Source organism: Gopherus flavomarginatus, chromosome 1, assembly GCF_025201925.1.
Source record: "Gopherus flavomarginatus isolate rGopFla2 chromosome 1, rGopFla2.mat.asm, whole genome shotgun sequence".
NCBI classification, from domain to species: Eukaryota; Metazoa; Chordata; order Testudines; family Testudinidae; genus Gopherus; species Gopherus flavomarginatus.
The window spans coordinates 4747537-4774939 of NC_066617.1; the positions used below are offsets into that span (position 1 = coordinate 4747537).

General features: G+C 46.3%; 1 protein-coding gene across 1 annotated transcript; it reads right to left on the reverse strand.

Moving 5' to 3' along the window:
- Positions 1-21370: 21370 nt before the first annotated feature.
- LOC127032821 (claw keratin-like) lies at positions 21371-27052 on the reverse strand. Its single transcript, XM_050920432.1, has 3 exons — positions 27030-27052; positions 25331-25337; positions 21371-21883 (listed from the first exon to the last, which is right to left on the reverse strand). Exons 1-3 carry the CDS (start codon positions 27050-27052, stop codon positions 21395-21397), a joined length of 519 nt encoding a protein of 172 aa, XP_050776389.1. The 3' UTR covers positions 21371-21394.
- Positions 27053-27403: the final 351 nt, after the last annotated feature.

Below are 27403 nucleotides of genomic sequence, written 5' to 3' on the forward strand. Positions count from 1 at the left end.
CAAAGGGGAATAAACCATTTCCCTTCCTCCTCCTCCCCTCCCGGTGTTCCCTCCCTGCATTCCTGGAGAGATATACAGAAGCAAGCTCTGTGAATCTAAACAAAGAGATTCTACCCTCCCTGTTTCCAGTCCTGGAAATACAAGTTCCGAGAGAGCTAATCTCTCTTCCCCCCTCACCCAGAGGGTATGCAAAGTCAGGCTTGGTAAATCTAACACCAAGAGATTTTCCCCCTGACTTCTTCCTCCCACCAATTCCCTGGTGAGCTCCAGACTCAATTCCCCGGAGTCCCCACTAAAGAAAAACTCCAACAGGTCTTAAAAAGAAAGCTTTATATAAAAAGAATGAAAAAGGACATAAAATATAGTCTCTGTATTAAGGTGACAATATACAGGGTCAATTGCTTAAAGAAAAAAAAATGAATAAACAGCCTTATCCAACAAGAATACAATTTAACACGTTCCAGCAACTACACACATGTAAATACAAAAAAACAATATAAACCTATTGTCTTACTATCCTTGTACTTACAACTTGGAAACAGAAGATTAGAAAGCCTGGAGATAGAAAAATCACTCTCAGAGACGAGAGGGTCAGACCCAAGACAAAGAACAAAGAACTCACACCCAAAACTTCCCTCTACCCAGATTTGAAAAAGTCTTGTTTTCTGATTGGTCCTCTGGTCAGGTGTTTGGTTCCCTGTGTTAACCCTTTACAGGTAAAAGAACATTAACCCTTAGCTATATGTTTATTATTTAAGTTGCCCTTTTCTGAACCTTTTCTAATGTCACTATATCTTTTCTCAGATGAGAAGAACACATCTGTACGCAGTATTCGACATGTGGGCATACCATTGATTTATTTAAGAGCAATAATATCATCTTCTTATTCTTGATCCCCTTTTTAATGATTCCTAACATCCTCTTTCCACTTGTACCTTCTTTTGACTCTAGTCCCTGTTGTGCGTTTCAGGTTTACCTCCATCCCAGAAAGATTACTTTGTCCAGCCTCTGCTATCCAGAATGCGGGGTAGCCCGGCCCTGGCCAGTCACTGGTGCCTGCAACCAGCCATGCGTTAGGCAGTGCCCTGACTCCGAAGTGGTGATCAGACCCTCACCGGTTGTGGTGACCCATCCAGGACCAATTCTCAGCAATTTCCCTCAACACAGTGCAGTGGGAGCTGTAGGAGCACCTGCGATCAGACCCGGTTTCGGATGCTCATTCGGTTGGGTGGGCTATGGAGGCCGTTACGGAGGATGGTACGGTTTAGGCGGATATGGTGGTTACGGCAGCCCTTACGGTTATTGGGGACATGGTGGTTACCTGGGTGATTATGGTTACGGGGGAATATGTGGTTCTGGGGTATCTTGCCATAGGTACCTCGGTGGAAGCTGTGGGCCATGCTAATGCCAGCAGCAACATCCATGGAAGAAGGAAGGAATTGAACAGCAAGATACAGATTCACCCCTGATCTTTTGGGCATGGCTTTCAGAAGTGCTGGGCAAACAGAGCTCCAGTTGAACTCCGTGGAGCTGTGTGTGCTCAGCACCTTGGGCTGACAGCCGTGCTGCATTTCTAATCTTACGCTTTAGGACTCTTTCTGCCAAGGCTTTCCCACCTGTGTGCTGATTCTCGCTTTCACCTGTGCACTCATTCTGAATTACACTCTGGCTTTTTACACCAACCCGCCTGATGAAGGCAATAGGGACCTGAAGATCGGCATCATTTACGTTTATTATCACTCGAAGTCCCTTGAGAGTGAGAAAAAGAGACCTTGCTGTCAAAGAGAATTAGGTCCTATATGTTCTATCCTTCCCATCACTATGTACCTCTACTGACTTGCTTTGACCTCTGCTGCAGCAGATGTCTGATGGAGAAGTTGTGTAGTCTCTGCTTCTCCTTTGCTTTCTCTCATTTCCCACTGACTAGGGTAAGGCAATATACTTAAAATGGTCACAAAAGGGACTTGTTTGTCAACCTCTGCAGCTGCACCAATGCAAAAAGAACATTGGGTCTGAACTATATCCTACTGAGACCTGTGATCGGTCGCGGATCTCCTTGAAACATTTGATATAAATTCTTTCTGCTCTGTAGTATTTCTTCCTGTAACTGTGTACTGCCGATTTCATTTGCATTAAAATACTGCTGCATCATAATATCAGTCTTTTAGTTCTCTTTGTTCCTCCCTACTTGTTTAAAAATCGTGCCGGATGAAATACATCCTTGTACAAAAGGCAGCACAAGATACTTCTCAAGCTGCACCTTTTCTAAGCAATGGTGTGAGAGGAGCCATTGAAGTGGTTCATAGCATTATGAGGGTTGTCTGTACAATGGTGGAGTTCCTCCTTGCATTCCCTGTTTTAGCAAAGAGTCTTTTCCTGCAGAGACCAGACACATGTGGGGTCAGCGTGTGCAGAACCAGAGGTGCTGTCTGTCTTGTCTGTGGAGTCGGTTGTAGTATTCGATGGATGGCGCTCTCCCATGCTCAGCTCCCCTGTTCTCATCTGGCCAGGCTATGGGGAACCTGGGACTCCACTGGCAGCTGGTGAGTTCCCAACCCACCTTCTCCAGGGTGGGCTTGCTCTGAACTGAAGGGGTGTACTAGGTAGGGACAGAGAGATGGAATTTTCAAAGGGAAACCAAAAAAAGTATTTGGAGAACCTTTGATTTCTAATCCAAAATTTCAGGGCATCTAATCCCAGGAAAAAATCTACTATGAAAATAATACAGCTCTGTGCAGCCACACATCTTGAAGGAGACTTTAATCAAAGTCCTTTGATTTCAGGAAGCCTTTGATCATAGATCATAGTATCATTATTAGATCTGGTTTATGTGGAGGTGAACAAGCCCATTGAGGGGAAGGTTACACAGGGAGCAAGTGGAACAGTCAGCAATAAAACCAGTCACGGTGTTTACTCACCCTATGCTCACCACTGCTCCTGATCTCCATTGGACAGTTCCCATTCAAGGCTCCCAAATACCTGACTGCTGCATCAGTGAAATCAGGAGAATGATCGCAGGAATGTAGCTGGCCCAGAAAGTTTGCAGAGGAAAGAGAGCTGCAGGGTGTAATGTGCTCCTCACCCCATGTGCAGTTAGAATCATAGAGTCAGAGAATATAATGGTTAGAAGAGACCTCAGGAGCTCCTCTAATTAGGAACAAACTAATCATCAAAAACACAGAGGAAAAAAATTCCATGAATGGGATGAGATCTCAAAGTTTGGTTTGTAACTAATGGGCCTTCAGGAACAAAGGGCCTCTCAAGTCCTCCAGCAGCTTCAAAAACAGTCTAAAATATTCATGACTCAGGGATTTTCAAACAGTTTTATCTAATTCTCTCCCTCTTTACCCTGTAAAGCGTTAAGAAGCTCAGATAACCTGAGTGACACCTGACCAAAAGGACCAGGAAGGGGAGAAGGTACTTTCAAATCTGCGGAGGAAGGTTCTGGTCTGTGTTTCTGGGAGTCAGCTAAGGAACCAGGCAGGGAATTTACATCTTCTTACGTATTTCTGAATGAAACATCTAGTCTTGCAGAAATAGTAAGTAATAGCAGAAAAGAAATGTGTTAGATTACCTTTTCTTTGAGCTTGTGAATTTCCCTGTGCTAAGAGGGAGGTTTTTATCCCTGTTTTTGTAACTTTAAGGTTTTGCCTAGAGGGGAAATCCTCTGTGCTCTTGAGTCTTTTGTTATTCTGTAAAGTACTTACCATCCTGATTTTACAGAGGTAATTCTATTAACTTTTCTTTAATTAAAATTCTTCTTGGAAGAACCTGATTGATTTTTCATTATTCTTCAGATCCAAGGGTTTGGGTCTGTGTTCACCTGTAGCAATTGGTGAGGGTATTATTCTCCAGCCTCCCCAGGAAAGGGAGTGTAGCGGTTTGGGGGGAAATTTGGGGAAGGTAGAGCTCAAATTGGCCCTCCCTGAATGTTTCTTTAAATCATTTGACAGCATGGTGAGATCATTTTGAACCAAATGCCCAGTAGGATTTGAAAAGGATAGTTTTTTTCTTTTGGCTGCTTGAAAGTCAAACAGAGGAGTTTTGTTTAGCTGAGAGCAGCTAGAGATCTTTTCTCTCTCTTTGCCTGGAGACAGAGGTGTCAGGCTCTGTCATAACATTTTTCCCAGATTTGGACCTTAGCGTCCAAAATATGGGGGTTAGCATGAAAACCTCCAAGCTTAGTTACCAGCTTGGACCTGGTATCGCTGCCACCAGCCAAGGATTTATACAGTGCCTAGCTCACTGTGCTCTCCCCAAAACCTTCCCTGGGGGACCCCAAGACCCAAATCCATTGAGTCTCACAACCAAGGGGAATAAACCATTTCCCTTCCCCCTCCTCCCTCCAGGTGTTCCCTCCCTGGGTTCCGGGAGAGATACACAGAAGCAAGCTCCGGGAATCTAAACAGAGAGACTCCACCCTCCCTGCCTCCAGTCCTGGAAAACACAAGCACCGAGAGAGCTAATCTCTCTTCCGCCTCCTCGCCTTCACCCAGAGGGAATGCAAAGTCAGGCTCGTAAATCTAACACACAGAGATTTTTCCCCCTGACTTCTTCCTCCCACCAATTCCCTGGTGAGTTGCAGACTCAATTCCCTGGAGCCCCCACTAAAGAAAACCCCAACAGGTCTTAAAAAGAAAGCTTTATATAAAAAGAAAGAAAAAATACATAAAAATGGTCTCTCTGTATTAAGGTGACAAATACAGGGTCAATTGCTTAAAAGAATTATCAATAAACAGCCTTATTCAAAAAGAATACAACTCAAAGCACTCCAGCAACTACACACATGTAAATACAAAAGAAAAAAACAATAAAACCCTATTGTTTTATGATCCTTGTACTCACAACTTGGAAACAGAAGATTAGAAAGCCAGGAGACAGAAAAATCCTTCTCATAGCCGAGAGGGACAGACAGAAGACAAGAACAATGGACTCACACCCAAAACTTCCCTCCACCCAGATTTGAAAAAGTCTTGTTTCCTGATTGGTCATCTGGTCAGGTGTTTCAGGTTACTCCTTTCCAGGTGAAAGAGACATTAACCCTTAGCTATCTGTTTATGACAGGCTCTTATAACAAAGGGATTCTTTTTAAGCTGTGAGCAGTTGGAGATTTTTTTTCCTCTTCCTGAGGGCAGGGTAGTTAACATCCTGCAGGGGAATTGACAAGCAAGATTTTTTATCTTTCTAACTCTCGGTGTACGCTAGGGTGGCAAAAGACAGTATCCAACAGGAACTAGAATGAGCTAAATTGGAAGCTGAGGAAAGAATAAAAGAACATGACAGACAGATGGCCAGGGAAGAAGCTGCCCACAAGAGAACTATGGAGGCCCAGAGCGAGGCCCAGAAGCATGAACTGGAGTTAGAGAGGGCAAGGGCTAAGTAGAATATACCAGACAACCCTAGCAATCCTTCTCCAGGTACCGCTTCCCATCCCAGAAAGTTCCCCACCTACAAGGGAGACCGTGATACAGAGGCCTTCTTAGAAAATTTCCAAAGGGCCTGCCTTGGGTACAGCATTTCTACCATCCAGTATATGCTGGAACTGAGGCCACAGCTCAGTGGACTCTGAGCAGAGGTGGCAGCTGAAATGCCCAAGGAAAACATGAACACTTATGAACTTTTCAAAAACAAGCCCAGAATTAGAATGGGGCTAACACCCAAGCATGCCCATCGGCGGTTCAGAGCCCTGAAGTGGAAACCAGATGTGGCATTTTCCCAGCACGCCTGCCACATTGTAAGAAATTGGGATGCCTGTATATTAGGAGGAAGCGTTAAATCTCTGTCTTTCCTAATGCAAATGGAACAGTTCTTAGAGAGTGTTCCTGAGGAAATAGAAAGGTATATCGTAGATGGGAAGCCCAAAACTGTAACTGAGGCGGGGGAGATTGGAACCAAATGGGTGGAGGTGGCAGAAAAGAAAAAAACCAGTAGCAGTTGGAGCGACTATCAGAAGGGGCAACCTGAAACAAAAGCCTGCCACCGGGAGCAGCCCAAGTCCCCACCTACATCCCAAGGAAAAGCCCAAACCCCTTATCGTCCCACCACACCCGTCTCCAGCAACCCACCTCGCCCCAGTGACCAGTCAGCTGGGCAATGTTTTAAATGTAATGAGTTGGGGCGTATAAAGGTCAACTGCCCCAAGAACCCCAACAGATTGCAGTTCATTACACCAGAATCACACCAAAGGCCCCGAGGCCCAGGTGCCTGACAGGTACCCTCAGAGCGAAGGGAAACCATGAGTGTGGACAGGAAGAAAGTTATTGGAGCACAAGTGTCAGCTATCCACCAATCCTTAGTGGACTCCAAATTCACCAACCCAGAGCTCTTGGTGATAATTCAACCTTGCCTGTGAAATTCTTTAAACTTGCTTACAGCCAAGTTGCCTGTCCAGTACAAGGGCCGGTGAGGAATGTGGACTTTCACAGCCTATGATGATTATCCCATTCCCACACTGCTGAGGGAGACTTGGCCAACCATGTGAAGCTAGCAAAAGGGGGGGAATTGGTCACCCGCAGCCAGGCTAAGCAAGCCTTCACATCTAGCTCCTGTTCCTGAGCCTTTTACAAGGGCTCAGCCTTTGTTACCCAAGGCCCAGACTGAGGTGGTAGAACTGGACCCCATGCCAATGTCTGCGACAGCAGTAATGGATCCAGCTGCAGGACCCAGACAGAGCCAGTCCCAAAACTGGAACTAGGGGAACAACCATCACCGGAACTACTCACAGCCCTGAATCCAGCGCTTGCAACCTCGTCTACAACTCCAATGCCAGAGGGCACCAGCAAGTCTGCACTGGCAGCAGCAAATAAACCTATGCAAGAGGCTCAGCAGGAGCCTGAAATACAGCATAGTGTGCCAGCGGAGAGTGGGTCACAGTCACCGGAAACAGCCCCATCCTCTACAACACTTCCTGAGTGACCAAGCATGAGTCCACAATTCAATGAGGAACTGGTGTCTCCAGCATGAAGGGAACAGTTCCAGGCTGAGCAGGAAGCAGATGTCAGCCTCCAAGGAGCTTGTATGGCAGCACAGAGCAACCCATCTCCTCTCAGCTCTTCTCACCGATCCCGGTTTGTTGTAGAAAGAGGACTTATATACAAGGGAGCTCTTTCTGGTGGACAGTGGGTAATTCCAACTAAGTACTGGGTAAAGCTCTTGAGTTTAGCCAACAATCATCCTAGTGGCCATGCGGGGATGAACAGGACCAAAGACCGTTTGGAGAAGTCCTTCCAACGGGAGGGAACGGGCAACGACATTTCTACCTATGTCTTGTGAGGTGTGCCAAAGAGTGGGAAAACCCCAAGACCAGGTCAAATCCCCTCTCCGGCCACTCCCCATAATGGAGGCTCCATTTCAGCAAGTAGCTGTGGATATTCTGAGTTCTTTCCCAAAAAAGACACCCAAAGGAAAGCTGTATATACTGACTTCCATGGATTTTGCCACGCAATGGCTGGAAGCAGTAGCTCTATGCAACACCAGGGCTAAAAGTGTATGCCAGGCATTAACAGACATTTTGCCACGGTAGGTTGGCCCTCCAATATCCTTACAGATTCGGGAACTAATTTCCTGGCACAGACCATGAAAAACCTGTGGAAAGCTCATGGGGTGAAACACTTGGTTGCCACCCCTTACCACCATCAAACCAATGGCCTGGTGGAGATTTTTAATGGAACTTTGGGGGTTATGATATGTAAATTCATAAATAAGCACTCCAATGATTAGAACATAGTGTTGCAGCAGTTGGTCTTTGCCTACAGGGATGTACCCCATCCCAGGTTAGGGTTTTCACCATTTGAACTTGTGTATGGCCACCAAGTTAAGGGGCCATTACGACTGGTGAAGCAGCAATGGGAGGGGTTTACGCCTTCTCCAGGAACTAACATTCTAGACATTGTAAGCGACCTCCAAAACACCCTCCACAATTCTTTAGCCTTGCTAAAGAAAACCTAAAGGACGCTCAGGAAGAGCAAAATGCCTGGCATGATAAACACGCCAGAGAGCGCTCCTTCAAAGTAGGGGAGCAGGTCAATGGTCTTGAAGGTGCTCCAGGCCCATAAGATGGAAGAATCATGGGAAGGGCCATTCATGGAACAAGAGCACCTGGGAGCTGTTAACTATCTCATAGCATCCCCCACCTCAAACCTAAAGCCTAAGGTGTACCATGTTAATTCTCTAAAGCCCTTTTATTCCAGAGAATTAAAAGTTTTCCAGTTTACAGCTCAGGGAGGAGATGACGCTGAGTCCCCACTCTGAACCTTAGCGTCCAAAAGATGGGGTACCTGCATAAACCCCTCTAAGCCTAATTACTAGCTTAGAAATGATAGAGCTGTCACCACCTAAAAGTATCGTGTTTTGGGACTCTTTCTGGCCCCCAAACTCTTCCCTGGGGACCCCAAGACCCAAACTCCTTGGATCTCAAAACAAAGGGAAATAAACCATTCCCCCCCTTTCTTCTGCCCAGATTCTCCCCTCCCTGGGTTACAGTGGGAGATCACTGTGATTCAAACTCCTTGAATCTAAAAACAGAGAGGAAATTCACCTTCCCACCCTGCTTCTCTCCCCCTCCCAGACTCTCCCTGAGAGAGAGACAGTGATCCTAACACAGAGAGAAATCAGGCTTTTCCTCCCCCCTTCTCTCCTTTCCCCCACCAATTCCCTGGTTAGTCCAGACCCCGTCCCCTGGGGCCTCACACAAGAATAAAAAAACAATCAGGTTCTTCAAAAGGAAAAGCCTTTAATTAAAGAAAGAAAAAAAGTAAAAATTATCTCTGTAAAATCAAGATGGAAAATATTACAGGGTCTTTTAGCTGATAGAGATGAGAGGGACCCCTCTCCCCCTAACATAATATACAAGGTAGAGCACACAGAGTTAAAATCCTTCCAGCAAAATACACATTTGTAAATAAAGAAAACAATCAAAAGACTAAACCGCCTTTCTAACTGGTACTTACTAAACTGAACATAGAGGCTGTTTCAGAAGATTGGAGAAATTGGTTACATGTCTGACTTCTCTTAATCCCAAGAGAGAACAAAGCAAAAACAAAACAAAAAAAACCCACAAACAAAGGCTTTCCTCCACCAAGATGTGAAAGTATCTTGTCTCCTGATTGGTCCTCTGGTCAGGTATTCCAGATTTACTGAACTAGTTAGCCCTTTACAGGTAAATGAGACATTAACCCTTAACCATCTGTTTATGACAATCAGCTCAGGGAGGAGATGACACTGAGTGGCCTGACAGTGTCTACTACGAAGGAAAAAGTGACAGTGGCGTGGAAGAGGTGAACCTCTTCATGACCCTTGGACGTATGCAGCAATAGCAGATGAAAGACCTGTGCACTAGCGTCGCACCGATGTTCTCAGCAGCCGCAGGATGGACCAAACGGGCATATCGCTCCATTGACACAGCTAATGCTAACCCAACTGGAGCCCAAACTTACCGGATGTATCTTCTAGCCAAAACTGCTACAGAATGGGAGATCCAGGACATGCTACAGATGGGTGTAATCCACCCATCTAGCAGTTCATGGGCATCTGCATTGGTTCTAGTTCCCAAACCAGATGGGAAGATACGCTTTTGCATGGACTACCGTAAGCTAAATGCTGCAACTTGCCCAGACAACTACCCAATGCCACACACAGATGAGCTATTGGAGAAACTGGCACGTGCCCAGTTCATCTCTACCTTAGACTTAACCAAGGGGTACCGGCAAGTACCGCTAGATGAACCCACCAAGGAAAGGTCCGCCTTCCTCACATATGCAGGGCTGTATGAATTTAATGTGCTCCCTTTCAGGCTGCAAAATGCACCCGCCACCTTCCAGAAACTTGTAGATGATCTCTTAGTGGGATTGGGAAAATCTGCAGTTGCCCACCCTGATGATGTGGCCATTTTTTACAATTCATGGGCAGAACACCTGGAGCAGCTACAAAAAGTCTTTGAGCGCATAAGGGAGGCAGGACTAACTCTTAAGGCTAAAAAGTGTCAAATAGGCCTAAACAGAGTGACGTACCTTGGACACCACGTGGGTCAAGGAACTATCAACCCCCTACAGGCCAAAGTGGATGCTCTCCAAAAGTCACCTGTCCCAAAGTCAAAGAAACAGGTCCAATCCTTCCTAGGCGTGGCCGGATATTACAGGCAATTTGTACCGCACTACAGCCAGATCGCCGCCCCCTTGACAGACCTAAACAAAAAAAACCAGACAAATGCAGTTCAGTGGACTAAAAAGTGTCAAAAGGCCTTTAACCAGCTCAAAGCGACACCCATGTCAGGCCCTGTGCTAAGGGACCCAGACTTTAACAAATCTTTCCGAGTAATCACAGATGTGTCCGAGCTTGGTGTGGGAGCAGTTTTAATGCAGGAAGGTCTGGATCAGGAATTCCATCCTGTCGTCTTTCTCAGCAAGAAACTCTCTGAGAGGAAAAGCCACTGGTCAGTCAGTGAAAAGGAATGGTACGCCATTGTGTACGTGCTGAAAAATCTACGCCCATATGTATGGGGACGGCGTTTCCAACTACTAACCGACCATGCTGTGCTAAAGTGGCTTCACACCATCAAGGACACTAACCAAAAACTTCTTCGGTGGAGTTTAACTCTCCAAAATTTAAATTTTGAAATACAACACATTTTGGGAGCTTCTAACAAAGTGGCTGATGCACTCTCCCATGAAAGTTTCCCACCATCCACTGGTTCAAATCGTCCTTGAAATGCGGACAATATTGCTAGTTTTTACCGAATCAGTAGTCTATCTAAAGGTGCATGTGTCTTGTTAATTCTGTTTTCTCCTAGAGTTCCAGGAAGAAATCACAGCCGGTGTGAAGCAGGCTGTCCAGCACTGTCTATGATTTGGGGGCGGAGGGGCGTCTCAGAAAGATATAGCTAAGGGTAGCATAAAATCCCTCTTTCCCCTGTAAGGGGTTAATTCCTCTTTTACCTGTAGAAAAGGGTTAAGAAGCTCAGGTAACCTGGCCGACAGCTGACCAAAAGGATCAATAAGGGGACAAGATACTTTCAAATCTTGGGGCGGGGGACAGGAGAGGCATTATCTGTCTGTTCTCTGTGCTTGTTGGGCACATCAAGGAAGCACACAATCATTATTTAGCAAGGAAATGCGTCAGTTTACTTTTCTTTTGGCTTGTGCTTTCCTTTGTGTAAGAGGGAGGTTTATGCCGGGTTTTGTAACTTTAAGGCTTTGCCTAGAGGGGAGCTCCTGTGTCTTCTTGAGTCTTTTGTTATTCTGTAAAGTACTTACCGTCCCGATTTTACAGAGGGGATTCTTTTACCTTTTCTTTTATTAAAATTCTTCTTTGAAGAACCTGATTGATTTTTCATTGTTTTAAGAGCCAAGGGTTTGGGTCTGTGTTCACCTGTAGCAATTGGTGAGGAGATTATTCTCCAGCCTCCCCAGGAAAGCGGGTGTAGCAGTTTGGGGGATTATTCTCAAGCCTGCCAAGGAAAAGGGATAGAGGGACTTGGGGTGATATCTGGGGAAGGTAGGGCTCCAAGTGGCCTACCCTAAATGTTTTTCAAGTGGGTCCCCCCGTCTGTACCCTGAAGTTCAGAGTGGGGAAGGTACCTTGACAGGACTTGGATTTTCAGAGGAAGACATGGAGTTGGGACACTAGAGCCTAATAATGTGACTAGGAACTTTGGCATTCAAGTCCCTTCGATAAGTGTGAAAAATCTCCCCCCTCCCCCCAATTTTTAATTGAGAGTTTCAGACAAAATTGTCTAAATATCCTCCATAAAGGATGATTTCGTTGTTCTTCTGCTACCTTCTGAAGCAGCTGGTAAGTGATACTCAGTAAGACAGGATACTGGATTTGATGGGCCACTTGTCTCTTCCAGCCTGGCAATTGCTACACTCTCATGTGCTGAAGTAATTCTAGGGGCAGATCTTCCTCCCGTCTAAATTAGTGTATCTCTAATGAAGCCCAGGGAACAATGCAGATTTACACCAGGGGAGGATGTGGTGCTTTGTTTTGAGTAAAAAACCCACCACTTTTGTTTAGTCATCAGTTAGTGTTGGTGACTTTCTAAGCAGGTGGTGTTTAGCCGGGCTGGCTCCAGGCACAAGCAGAGCAAGCACGTGCCTGGAGCGCCACAGGCTAAAGGGCGATGTAGACGTGCGGACTCACGCCTGCGGCGCTTCCCGCTAGTTGTCCTCGGGAATTAGCTCTTTCCAGCTCCAGAGCGCCCTCTGCAGGCCAGTGATCTGCCTATCCTCTGCCCCCTGTGTCCCTCCCTGGACCCGGTGCCCTTTTACCTGGGGTGCTGCCCCCTGGCAGTAACCCCCCAGTCTTAGGGTCTCCCTTCCCCGGGGAACCCTCACCCACTATCCCCACCTTGCCTCAATAGACGGCTACTGCCAGTCATTGTCTAGCCCCACGGCCTGGGGCAGACTGCAGTATCAGCCACTCATCACTGGCAAGGGTGGGTCTGGACCCGCTGCCTTGGCCTACCCTGGGCTGCCCTCTGCAACCCCCAGGACCCCTTGGCCTCTGCTAGGACGCAGCCTGGAGCTTTCCAGGCTAGAGCTCCCCAGCTCCTCAGCCCTGCTTCACTCAGGTACTTTGTCTCTCACTCCTTGCAGACAGGCCCTTCTCCCTCTGCAAACAGAGAGAGACTGTTTGCTCCTGGCTTCCCTGGCCACCTTCTAAGGCCCTGCTGCTCAGTTTGGGGCATGGCCCCAAATGCAGCTCTAGAAAGAGGAGACCCTGAGATAGAAACCTTGGTATCAGAGGCCCGGTTTGAGGCCTGAGGCCTGAACTAAAGTAATGGTCAAGACTTTGCTAAGAGAAAGCAAAGTGAAGCTGTGAGTCAGAGGCAGGCTCTGCTCACACAAGCTGCCAAGGAAAGGGCTGATGCTGCAGAGAGAGACATAGCTGAAAGGTACTGGACACCAGATAGCAGAACATTCGCGTACTTGTACAGTCACACAGATAACAAGGAACAGACTAACCCATCCCAATGACAGGGGCAAAAGAGTAATATGATGGCTAGAGTTCTTTTCTTCGAGCCAACATATACAAGGTGAGAGGCGGCACCTTAATACATAGAGGGGTTGTACCTTGCTACGGAGAGGGGTTGCACCTCATACGTCAGGAGTGATGTGTAGCTTGTTTGTACCTGCGTATAAGAATGCATCCCTGGGGCGGTGTCTTTGTCCGGCTGAGGGGGCAGTGGAAAGTCCCGCCACCGACTGAGCTGAGTCCATTGCCGGGGGGCACATACTTGTAGTATGTCCTGTGGAGTAAAAAACTAGAGGGAACTATCATTGTGCTTCGATTGACAATAAACCTGGCCGATGTGCCTTCGTACCTTACTAGACTCTGTGGTGGTGGGGGAATGTAGAGTTAGGGGTGGATAGCCATGGGGCCATTGGTACCTTAATGGAAACCATGGGCCATGTTATTCTAAGCAGGTTTGGGAGAAGGAAGCTCCATGAAATGAAAGGCATGATAGAATTAGTGAAAAAGTTATTAGATGGACAGGTGATCCCACACCTGTGTTCTAATGGGTTTCTTGCACCTCCCTGTGAAGCCCTAGGACTGCCCACTGTGGGAGAGAGGCCTGGTCTTCTGTAGCAATGCCTATGTTCTTCTGTAGGAATAGTCTGATCTAGAAGAGTAGAGTTGGATTGTTTATAAACCAAACCTAGAGCCAGATGGCTAAATCTCCCCTCACCACCTGACTATTTTATCATGTCCAGAACAAGGTAGGCTGATCTGGATACATTTTTCCTTTTGTGTAGTCAGATCAAAACACTGATTGGTGGAGTAGCTTCATCTTCTGGGAATGGGAACCCCCCAAAATGTTAAAGAAATATGTGGTGGGACATGTAATCTTTTTATCTGCTGTTCCTGCAATATGAAGTCATGGTTCAAAAAGGGACTTGGATAGAAGAATCATAGAAGTGTAGGACTGAAAGGAACCTCAAGAGGTCTTCTAGTCCAGTCCCCTGCCCTCAAGGCACGACTAAGTATTATCCAGATCATCCATGACTGGTGCTTTTCTAACCTGCTCTTAAAAATCTCCCATGATGGAGATTCCACTACTTTCCTAGGCAATTTCTTCCACCGCTTAGCTGCTCTGCCAGTTGGCAAGTTTTTCCTAATGTCCAACCTAAATTGCCCTTACTGCAATTTAAGCTCATTGCTTCTTCCCAGGCAGTCATTTTTCCCATTTAGTATGTGTGAAACTGATTCTTTCTTCCTAAGTGGAGTAGTCTGCATTTCTTGTGATTGAATTTTCTCCTATTTACTTCACATCATTTCTCCAGTTTCTCCAGCTCAGTTTGGATTTTAATCCTAATCTCCACAACACCTGCGACCCCTCCCATTTTGGGATCATCCGCAAACTCTAGGACTGTACTCTCTCTGGTATCATCTAAATCACTGAGTAAGATATTGAACAGAATCGAACCCAGAACTGATCCTTGTGGGACCTATTTTGCTATACCCTTGACTGTGGACCTCTGATAACAACTCTCTGGCAATGGTTTACCAACCAGTTATGCACCACCTTTTAGTAGCTCAATCTACTTTGCATTTTGCTAGTGTATTCATCAGAAAGTTAGGCAAGAAAGTATCAAAAGCTTATTAAAACTAAGATATACCACATCTACATCTACCACGTCCCCTATCCACAAGGCTTGTTACCCTGTCAAATGAGCTCTTAGTTTTTTTGAAACAATTTGTTCTTGATAAATCCATGCTGACTATTACTTATCATCTTATTAGCTTCTAGGAATCTTCAAACTGATCCCTTCTTTATTTGCTCCGTTGTAGTGTAATTTATCTCATGGGCAGAACAGATGAAGCCAGCTGTATTTGTATATCCTTCTGAAATCAACTGTAGGTCATGTCATTTGACCAAGGAGAGGACACTGCTGCTGACTAGTTGATGAACACATGTGGGTAGAGACTTAGAAGATTAATTGAATTGAGTTGTGCTGGTGCAATGAAATCCAAACTCCCAATATGAAGCTGAACTATTTCTGTCCCATTGCCCTCGATCTTCCCAGCTCATCTCCAGCATTGCAAAGTGAGTATAACATTGGTGTCAAGGAGCTGACCTGGTTCAATTTACACCTCCGGCTAGACCGTCATAAAAGAGGGCTTTCTAGATGGATTCTAAGGGCTACATTTCACTGGAGGTCCCAGAAGAGCAGAAGATTAGAACGTCCTCAAAAAAGGAGAACTATTCTGAAAAAGGACTGCTCGTTCTATAAATCAGTTTCTGCAGAGTCTCTCTTACAGCATTTATTTTGCAAAATGTTCAACAAAATGACATGCCAAAGATACATTGGTTTGAACATTCATCCTTAGCCCCTGACAGAGCGATAGGAATGGAAAGGAGAATTGGTTTTGGCTGAGGGCTGCAGAGAAGAAATTAAGCACATCAGAAAAGGTATACTGGGTCAAAACAAAGGTCCATCTAGCCCAGAATCCTGTCTTCCAACAATGGCCAATGCCAGGTGCTTCAGAGGGAATGAACAGAACTGGTAATCAGAAAGTGGTCCATCCCCTTTCTCCCTTGCCCAGGTTCTGGCAAACAGAGACTAGGGATACCATTCCTGTTTATCCTGGCTAATAGCCATTGAAGGACCTATCCTCCTTGAATTTATGTAGGGTCTTTTTTTGAACCCTATTATAGTCTTGGTCTTCACAACATCCTCTGGCAAAGAGTTCCACAAGTTGACTGAGAGTTGTGAGAAGAAAGACTTCTTTCTTTCTTTTTGTTTTAAATCTGCTGCCTATCAATTTCATTTGGTGACCTCCTAGCTCTTGAGTTATGAGGTGGAGTAAATAAGACTTCCTTATTTATTTTCTCCACGCCAGTCATGATTTTATAGATCTCTTTCATATCGCCTCTTCGTCATCTTTCTTCCAAGGTGAAAAGACCAGTCTTATTAATATCTCCTCATAGGAAAGCCGTTCCATACCCCTACTGCTTTGTTGAGATGGGGCGACTACATCTGCATACAGCATTCAAGATGTGGGTATGGTCATGGATTTCTCTTGAGGCAATATGATATTTTCTGTCTTATAAAGTACCCATCACTAATGTCCAGATTAGCAAAGTTTTCCCAGCATTGGTCTGTATGAATAATCCCCGATGAAATACTCAAAGGCTGGGAAGGCAGGCTCCATTGAATAGGAAGGGTAGTATGCGGAGTTCAGGTTGAGAAGACCTTTCTCATGAAGAGCCAAACTTTCAAAGCACTCTAAAAGCAAAGTCATCCTGTCCTGAACATTGCTCTGCTATTCAAGGAGTTGCGGCTTGATTTAACCTTGCATTAATCAAGCCAATTGGTGCACGCTTGTCTTTTCCTTCCCAAAATCCAGATCACTATTCTGCAAAGACTCACAAACACTCTGACGGTGGACCACTTCAATGGCTCCTACCACTCCAGGGTGTTGAAAAGGTGCAACTTCAGAAGTACCTGATGCTGCCACCCATACAGGGATGAATTTCATTCAGTGCGATTTTTAAACAAGTACAGAGGAACAAAGAGAACCAGAAGACCAATATTATGCTGAAGCAGAGATTTTAATGCAAATGAAATTGGCAGTACACAGTTACAGGAAGAAAGACTACAGAGCAGAAAGAATGTGTTTTCTGTGCGCTCCCGGTGCAATCTCTTGTTGGTTCACCATGAGCCAGTTTGGACACCTGGGCCTGCTGCTCAATGCCAAAAAGTCCACTTTGCAGCTGACCCAAAGAATAGACTTCGTCGGAGCTGTCCTGGATTCAAATCTCCCCCATGCGAGCCTTCCACAAGACCGCTTCCAGGCCATGGCGGCCATTCTCCTCAGCCTCCAGAGCTCCCCGACATCCACAGCTCGCATGTGTTTCGGTCTTCTGGGCCACATGGCGGTGTGCACCTTTGTGAGCAAACATGCCAGACTATGCTTCTGTCCTCCCCAGGCCTGGCTCGAATCCGTCTACCATTCAGGGCGGCACGATTTGGATGCAGTGCTGACCGTACCGCCACAGGTTTTACGGTCTCTGGCTTGGTGGCTGAACCCCAGCTTAGTATGCAGGGGAGTGCCATTCCATGCACCACAGCCGTCCCTGGTCCTGACCACGGAGGGGTCATCTCTGGGCTGGGGCGCTCACCTGAAGAGCCTTCATACACAAGGCCTTTGGTCCTCATGAGAAAAAACCATACACATCAACGTACAGGCAGTGAGCACAGTTCCCCTGGCATGTAAGGTTTTCCGCAAGCACCTTCAGGGCCGTGGTGTCGCAGTCTTCACAGACAACACCATGCCCTGTTTTACACCAACAAGCAAGGGGGAGTGCGATCGTCTTCCCTCTGTCAGGAGGCCATCAAATTGTGGGAGTTCTGCATATCTCACTCAATCCACCCGGTGGCGTCGTTTCTCCCAGGCATCCACAACACCTTGGCAGATAGCCTCAGCAGATCCTTCCAGGATCATGAGCGGTTGATTCGCCCAGATGTTATCCATTCTGTTTTCCAGGAGTGGGGGGGATTTCCCCACATTGACTTCTCGGCCTCTCGCGAGAATCGGAAGTGCCAGGTGTTCTGCTGTCTCCAGGGGCGCCCCCAGTGCTCTCTGTTGGACGCCTTCCTGATACCATAGAAGGATCATCTGTGTTACACTGTTCCTCCATTCCCATTAGTCCCCAAGGTCCTTCTCAAATTGTGAAAGGACAAGGACAGCTTGATACTAATTGCCCCGGCGTGGCCCAGGCAGCATTTCTACACCACACTCCTCAACCTGTCGGTGACCACTCCAATTCCTCTTCCGCTGTGGCCGGACCTGAACACCCAGGAGCACGGCCAACTGTGTCGTCCAGACCTACAGTCCCTCCATCTCACACCATGGATGCTGCACGGCTAACTCAGTCTGAGCTCCGTCGCTCCCGCTCAGAGCAGCACGTTCTCTTGGGTAGCAGAAAGCCCTCAACTAGGACCACGTATCTGGCCAAATGGAAGCGCTTCTCCTGCTGGTGCGATCTGAGCAATACTGCCCCTCTGGAGGCGTCAGTACCTACCATCTTAGACTATCTCTTGTCCTTGCAATAGCAGAGTCTAGCAGTTTCATCCATCAGAGTACACCTAGCAGCGATTTTGGCCTTCCACCAGGGCGAAAATGGGTGCTTGATCTTCTCCAATCCTATGGTCAGCAGGTTCCTCAAGGAATTAGAACATTTGTACGCGCACGTTCAGCATCCGGACCCTACGTGGGACCTCAATCTGGTCCTATCCAGACTCACGGGTGCTGCGTTCAAGCCAATGACCACCTGCTCGCTTCTCTACCTTTCCTGGAAAATAGCTTTCCTTGTTACTATTACCTCGGCGAGACCTGTGTCGAGCATCGAGCCCTCACTTCAGACTCACCGTATACGGTGTTTCATAAGGACAAGGTACAGCTGCAACCACACCCCACTTTCCTTCCTAACATGGTGTCTGCCTTCCATGTCAAGACATCTTCCCTCCGGTTTTCTATTCGAAGCCGCACGCTTCTAGACGGGAACAACAGCTGCACTCCCCAGATGTTGGCAGGGCACTCACCTTTTACATCGAGCGAACTAAACCTTTCAGAAAGACAACCCAGCTGTTTGTGGTGGTGGCAGACAGGATGAAGGGCCTCCCAGTCTTCACGCAGCTTATCTCATCCTGGATTACATCATGTATCCGGGCATGCTATGACTTGACTGACGCCCCAACTAGGCACGTTACTGTCCATTCAGTTTGGCCTCAAGCTTTGTCCTGCACTTTCCTGGCTCATGTGCCTATATAGGAGATCTGTAGGGTGGCAGCTTGCTCTTCAGTCCATACCTTCCCTTCCTACTATGCGATAGCGCAGCAGTCCAGGGATTATGCTGTATTTGGTTCAGTGGTCCTGCGCTCCACGACATCTTTCTCCGACCCCACTGCCTAGGCAAGGCTTGGGAGTCACCTAATTGAAAACGCTATGAGCAAGCACTTGAAGAAGAAAAGATGGTTACTCACCTTTGTAACTGTTGTTCTTCGAGATGTGTTGCTCATATCCATTCCAAACCCGCCCTCCTTCCCCTCTGTCGGAGTGGCCGGCAAGAAGGAGCTGAGCGGGCACCGGGTTGGCAGGGGCATCTATCCGGTGCCATAAGGGCACCACTCCAGGGGGCGCCTCAGCCGACCCACCGAGTCCTGCTAGGGTAAAAATCTTCCGACCATCATGCACATGGCGCGCACACTCCTAATTGGAATGGATATGGGCAGCACCTCTAGAGGAACAACAGTTACAAAGGTGAGTAACCATCTCTTTTTAGACAGTAACAGAGTCCTGTGGCACCTTAAAGACTAACTGAAATCTTGGAGCACAAGCTTTCATGGGTGAATATCCACTTTGTCAGATGCATCTGACGTGTAAGTATTCACCCACGAAAGCTTATGCTCCAATACCTCACTTAGTCTTTAAAGTGCCTCAGGACTCTCTGTTCCCTTTTGCAGATCCAGACTAACACGGCTACCCCTCTGATGCTTTTTTTAGAGAGTTTTTTAGGCTGCTGGAGGACTTGAGAGGCCCTTTGTTCCTGAAGGCCCAATCAGTTACAAACCAAACTTTGACAACTCCGCCTATTCATGGAATTTTTTTCCTCTGTGTTTTTGATGATTAGTTTGTTCCTAATTAGAGAAGCTCCTGAGGTCTCTTCCAACCATCATATTCTATAACTCTATGATTCTAACTGCACATGGGGTGAGGAGCACATTACACCCTGCAGCTCTCTTTCCTCTGCAAACTTTCTGGGCCAGCTACATTCCTGCGATCATTCTCCTGATTTCACTGACGCAGCAGTTGAATATTTGGGAGCCTTGAATGGGAACTGTCCAATGCAGATCAGGAGCAGTGGTGAGCACAGGGTGAGTAATCACCGTGACTGGTTTTATTGCTGACTGTGCCACTTGCTTCCTGTGTGACCTTTCCCTCAATGGGCTTGTTCACCTCCACATAAACCAGACCTAATAGTGATACTATGCTCTATGATCAGAGGCTTCCTGAAATCAAAGGACTTTGATTAATGTCTCCCTAAAGTTTTGTGGCTGCACAGAGCTGTATTATTTTCATAGTAGATTTTTTTCCTGGGATTAGATGCCGCCAAATTGTGCATTAGAATTCAAAGTCTCTCTGAACAATTTTTTTGGTTTCCTTTTGAAAATCCCGTCTCTCTCTCCCCCTACCTACTGCACCCCTTCACTTCAGAGCGAGCCCACCCTAGAGAAGGTAGGTTGGGAATACACCCGCTGCCAGTGGAGTCCCAGGCTCCCCGTGGCCTTGCCAGATGGGTACGAGGAGCTCAGCATGAGAGAGCCCTATCCTTCGTATACTACAGCTGACTCCACAGACAAGACAGACAGCACCTCTGGCTCTGTGCACGCTGACCCCACATGTGTCTGGTCTCTGCAGGAAAAGACTCTTTGCTAAAACAGGGAATGCGAAGAGGAACTCTGCCATTGTACAGACAGCCCTCATAACGCTATGAACCACTTCAATGGTTCCTCTCACTCCATTGCTTAGAAAAGGTGCAGCTTGAGAAGTATCTCGTGCTGCCTTCTGCAGAAGGATGAATTTCATCTGGTACGATTTTTAAACAAGTAGGGAGGAACAAAGGGAACCAAAAGATTGATATTATGATGCAGCAGAATTTTTAATGCAAATGAAATCGGCAGTACACAGTTACAGGAAGAAATACTACAGAGCAGAAAGAATGTATATCAAGTGTTTCAAGGAGATCCACGACCGATCACAGGTCTCAGTGGGATGTAGTTCAGACCAAATATTCTCTTTGTGTTGGTGCAGCTGCAGAGATTGACAAACAAGTCCCCTTTATAACCCTTTTAAGTGTATTGCTTTACCCCGGTCGGTGGGAAAGGAGACAAAGCCAAAGAGAACCAGAGACTACGCAGCTTCTCCATCAGACGTCTGCTGCAGCAAAGGTCAAAGCAAGTCAGTAGAGGTACATAGTGATGGAAAGGATAGAACATATAGGACCTAATTCTCCTTGACAGCAAGGTCTTTTTTTCTCACTCTCAAGGGACTTAAAATGACAGTAAACGAAAATCATGCCTATCTCTATGCCCCCGTTGCCTTCACCAGGCGGGGTTGGTGTAAAAAGCCAAAGTGTAATTCAGAATGAGTGCACATGTGAAAGCGAGAATCAGCACACGGGTGGGAAAACCTTGGCAGAAAGAGTCCTAAAGCGTAAGATTAGAAATGCAGCACGGCTGTCAGCCCAAGGTGCTGAGCACACACAGCTCCACGGAGTTCAGCTGGAGCTCTGTTTGCCCAGCACTTCTGAAAGCCAGGCCCAAAAGATCAGGGCTGAATCTGTATCTTGCTGTTCAATTCCTTCCTTCTTCCATGGATGTTGCTGCTGGCATTAGCATGGCCCACAGCTTCCACTGAGGTACCTATGGCAAGATACCCCAGAACCACCTAGTCCCCCGTAACCATAACCACCCAGGTAACCACCTAGTCCCCCATAACAGCCTAATCCCCCATAACCATAACGGCTGCCGTAACCACCATATCCGCCTGAACCGTACAATCCTCCGTAACCACCATATCCGCCTAAACCGTACAATCCTCCGTAAGGGCTTCCATAGCCTCCCCAGCCGAATGAGCCTCCGTAACCGGGTCCGACCACAGGTGCTCCTACAGCTCCCACTTCACTGTGTTGAGGGAAATTGCTGAGAATTGGTCCTGGAATGGTCACAACAACCGGTGAGGGTCTGATCACCACTTCGGAGTCAGGGCACTGCCTAACGCATGGCTGGTTGGCGGCACCAGTGACCGGCCAGGGCCGGGCCACCCCGCATTCTGGATAGCACAGGCTGGACGAAATCATCTTTCTGGGATGGAGGTAAACCTGAAACGCACAACAGGGACTAGAGTCAAAAGACTGTACAAGTGCAAAGAGGATGTTAGGAATCATTAAAAAGGGGATAGAGAATAAGAAGGAGAAGATGTTATTGCTCTTAAAGAAATCAATGGTATGCCCACATGTCGAATACTGCGTACAGATGTGTTCTTCTCATCTGAGAAAAGATATAGTGGCATTAGAAAAGGTTCAGAACACGGCAACTAAAATGATAATTGGTTTGGCAAGGGTCCCACATAAGGAGATGCTAGGACTCTTCAGCTTGGAACAGAGGAGACTAAGTGGGGATATGATAGAGGTGTATAAAATCAGCAAAGAATCCTGTGGCGCCTTATAGACTAACAGATGTTTTGGAGCATGAGCTTTCGTGGGTGAATACCCACTTCTTCAGATGCATGAGCTCATGCATCTGAAGAAGTGGGTATTCACCCACGAAAGCTCATGCTCCAAAACGTCTGTTAGTCTATAAGGTGCCACAGGATTCTTTGCTGCTTTTACAGATCCAGACTAACACGGCTACCCCTCTGATACGTGTATAAAATCATGAGTGGTGTGGAGAAAGTGGATAAGGAAAAGTTATTTACTTATTCCCATAATACAAAAACTAGGGATCACCAAATGAAATTAATGGGCAGCAGGTTTAAAACAAATGAAAGGAAGTTCTTCTTCATGCAATGCACGTCAACTTGTGGAACTCCTTGCCAGAGGAGGTTGTGAAGGCTGGACTATACCGACGTTTAAAAGAGAACTGGATCAATTCATGGAGGTTAAATCCATTAATGGCTATTAGCCAGGATGGGTAAGGAATGGTGTCCCTAGCCTCTGTTTGTCAGAGGGTGGAGATGGATGGCCGGAGAGAGATCACTTGATCCTTGCCTGTTAGGTTCACTCCCTCCGGGGCACCTGGCATTTGCCACTGTTGGTAGACAGGATACTGGGCTAGATGGACCTTTGGTCTGACCCGGTACAGCCGTTCTTATGTTCATAAGTGCCGGTGGAAGAAAGGCTTGAAAACTTGGTTACTATTGCAGCCAATAGGGGCCCGAGAGAGAGAGGAGAAGTGGCCTTAGTCCCTATGTCCGTGGCTATGTATTTCTTCCTGTATCCTCTTTCTATGCCTCTTGTCCACTTGCACTAAACTTCCCTCCCAACAGGACCCTTTGAGCCCCTCTCAAGGACTTTATATAAAAAAACATCGCCTGAAATAAGGGTCACGATTTCTACACTGGACACCAGGGATTCTGTGTCCATTTTGGACATTTCTCAAAGAGAACCTGATCGAGATCATGGTAATTGCATCCTTTCGTTTGAGGATTTCACCTCTGCATGCAAACCAGTTGAGTCTGGTATCCCAGTGTTGTTCTTTGAGATTCCATACCATGGGAAAAACAACGAGGAGTCCTTGTGGCACCTGAGAGTCTAAGAAATTGGCTTGGGCATAAGCTTTTGTGGGCTGCAACCCACTCCATCAGATGCATGGAGTGGAAAACACAGAGGCAGGTATAAAAGCACATGAAAAGTTACCTGTCTCTGTTTTTTCCACTATATGCATCTGATGAAGTGGGTTTTAGCCCACAGAAGCTGATGCCCAAGTCAATTTGTTAGTCTCTAAGGTACCACAAGGACTTCTCGTTGTTTTTGCTGATACAGATTAACACAGCTACTCCTCTCAAACCGTGGGAGTCATGAATAATTGCTAATAGAGAAACAGAGACTTAGCTTTTCTGCAAAGAAATCACTAAGGACAAGCTCCTCTGCTGGGGTAAAATGGCTTCAGGTCCTCTGGCTTCCACGGAGCGACACTAAATTACACCATCCGAGGAGAAGCACCCTCAGTGGGTATTTCTGCTCAGAAGAACATAGGAATTGTTGAATTGGATCATACCACTCGTCAGCTTCATGCATCCTCCTGTCTCCAATAGTGAGGAGTAACAGCAGCATCAGCATGAAGGAGAAAATCACTGAATAGGCCCTTCCTGGACTGTCCTGAACAAGTTCCTTCCTTATCCAACCAAATGAAAAATGGCTAAGGGACTTCCTAAAGTAACTGAGAAGATTTAAACGTCCTAATTCTATTTCCAGTTATTTGGAATTATGTTTCCCAATGGAATATGCTGCTCCTAAATTCCCCGAGCAGCTTCCAATCGAGAATCCTGTAACACCTGCTACTGATTAACTGCACAAGACAATTATGGAAGAGAACCCTGATCCCTCATAAAAATCACAGCCAGTAAGTGCAAGATTCAGTCCTAAATAGAAATGGACCCTACCGCCACATCTCTGGGGTTAGAAAGACATTGATTCCAAATGGACTTACCTAATTGACCGAGGAGACGAAGTCTGAAGAAGTGTTTAGAAGAGTGCTGATTCTTGTGTGCTTTTATTCAGTCTAGGACTGCCTGGAGGATCTGTGATGTCATTTGTGGAGGAAGTTCTCATTAGTTACCAAACAAGCTTGATTGTCTTGCTACATCCTCCTTTAGGTGGAGATGTTTTTCTCAGGGGTTGCAATGATTGGGCTAATGGCAGCCTCAGAGGGCGTGAAGTGCAGGTTGCACGCTTCATCTTTCTTTCATCTTAAAATTGTATGGGACAACTGCATTCCTTTTGTCATTCCACTGACTTTATTAGAGCTACAATGAGAATAAATGTCAAGGTGCTTCTGAATGGCGTCAGTAGCACAACAAGCCCTGATGAAAGGAATCCAGGTTGGTCCTTTCAATTCATACTGGTCGTGCTTAGGGGAATTAGGCAGTTCATTGTAAACCTGCTAGGAAGGAGGGAGCCACTTTTCTGCATTCTTACCAGCTCCATCGCCAGTGGCTCTGATCCATTTCCCTTTGAAGTTAATGGGAATCATTCCTTGCCTCCAGTGTATTTCCTGTCAGACCTTTATATCTGAAACTCACCCTTTGACACAGGAGATGGTACGATGCCTATAGACAACTTTCGTTACTCATTGAACTTATAACTAGGTCTCATGAGGGACTTGAATGGAGCATAGGCTTTTGCAATGATCCTCTGTGCAGGGGTGAATTTCACCCTGTGGTGAGTACATCTTGGCGTAACACTGGACCTCCAGCTGGGTCACCAACGCTGTCTCAAAGGGCTTCCTTCAGCAGTTTTGCTCATGAGTCAAGTCCAGGGATGGCGGAGAGTGAAGGGCAGCAGTTTTGTTTAAAGTGTAAACTGTGTCCTCAAGAGAGGGTCCCATGTGCAAGGAAGAAGTATCTTCCTTTGATTTTAAGGAACCACTTGAAGCTCTTTGAAGTTGACTTAACCGTGCTGATTTATACCTAGTGAGCACCATTTTCCAATAAAAGTCTTTTGAAAAATACCAAATGCAGAACTCTATTTGAATGAAACTGAAACAGCCCCGAATTGTGTGGCTTTTGTGATACTAAAGACTTCGGCTTCTATTTTTTTTAGAATGACTCTGTTACTCAATGCAGAGGTGTCTAATCCCCACAACAATGTATAAATATTCTGAAGAATTTCCAGCCTTAGCATCCTTACCCTCCCTGTTTGATAGGCCTAGAAAAAGAGGTTTGTTGAGGTGAATGTCTCATATAGGTCAGTTGCAGAAACAGAAATACAACCCAATACTTCTGACGCATCCTACCGAAGGCTGAGCTCAAGGTTAATCCCTGTTATGCTGTTTTACAAGACAAGGTTTGTAACATGTCCTGTTAAAAAATGTTTGTTTTTTTGGATCTAAGTATCAATAATTACAAAAAATAGCTCATGTTGTGATCCACTTTCATTATGTTTTCTTAAACATGAGGATAATACTCTCCACAGGAATTACGTGTCCAGACAGGTTCAGGAAATAGAGAGTAGTATCAGCATGAGCAGTCCAAGCCATTCGGGTTTTTTTCTGACTCTGCCAGTCACTCCAGTCTGACCTCCAACTGAGTGTGTCTCTGTTGACCTCCGGTAGTAGATTTGTAATTCTCATGGTGCATGGTCTGAGGCTTCCTCTGATCTTAGCATTTCAAAGCACTTTACAAACATTCATTAAGTGTTATATGGCGAAAGAGCTGTATTTATTATAGCCATAATTACTTTTTACTGGCATTAGATGTTCCAACACTGAAGATTATTAGATTGACTTCAAGTTCTCAGATGTCATTCCCATATTCAAAGTTTAAGGGTAGATGCTGAGCCAGGGAAAGCAATGGAAAACATCAGCTACTGCATTTCTATTGAGGAGTGGCCAAGAGCACTGGAAAGAAGCACAAGAGAGATAGAGATAAGGAGAACTTCTTCAAGGGTCACATTGCTGTGGGATTAGACCCCATTAATTGCGAGACTTCCCAACCTACAGAATTCTGTAAGATTCTTCTCTGACAGAAAGCTTTTCAGCCATTATGAGAATGAATTTTTCAAGTGGAAAGTACGCCTTCAGCTGGATTGGTTCTAACGCGAGCAGCATAAAATGCCTTAGCTCAGTTTTAAGACACGGAAGTCAATGAAGTCTATGGAGTTCTACTAATGTCCAGTGGCTCAGCATCTGCCCCTTGAGCATTACAAGGGACTCTTTGTTAAGAAATGGAAATATAAAACTTTTTTGAATGAAAATCAAATAGTCCCAAAATCTGAGGCGAGGAATCATCACTGAGTGTTGGTATGCCATCAGAAAGCCTAACGTGCATTTGTGAAGTTCATATCTTCATTTAATCCAGCATTACTCAGATGAGGTCACTAGGGAAACTTTTTGCAGCCATGACGGCCTAGAAATGATGGACAGAGATTGGGGTGGGAGGGGGAGCAAAGCAGCAGCGGCTCCCTGCAGCATCCAGCTGTTACTGAGAAATAGCTGCTACCAAGGGCTGTGAGATGTGCCGCCTTGATGCTTGTGCTGGTGCCACCAGCAGGGGTATGCCCCTGCACCGCGCAGACTCCTCGGGACCTCTGGGCATGGGCTGAGCCAGAGGTGCTGTCTGTCTCCTCTATGATGGAGGGAAAGAGGCAGATAGAGATAAGGAGAACTTCAACTGCAGTCACATTGCTGTGGGATTAGACGCGATTAATTGCAAGACTGACCAACCTACAGAATTCTGTAAGACTCTTCTTTGACAGAAAACTTTCAGTCACCAATAAATCCAGTCATAGTCATTACTCATCCCCATACTCACCACTGCTCCTGAACTGCATTGGACGGTTCCCGTTCAAGGCTTCCGAATATCCCACTGAAGCATCAATGACGTCACTAGAATCATGGCAGGACTGGAGCTGGCCCATAAATCAGAGCGCCCTCTGTGACTTCCTGCCCCAAGCACCTTGAGCTCAGCCTTTGGCAGGATGTGTCAGAAATATTGGGTTGTATTTCTGTTTCTGCAACTGACCCGCATGTGACCTTCACCTCAACGTGCCTCTTTTTCTAGCCATATCAAACAGGCAGAGTAAGGATGCTAAGGCTGGAAGTTCTTCTGAATATTAATACATTATAGTGGGGATTAGACACCTCTGCATTGAGCAACAGAGTCATTCTAAAAAAATAGAGGC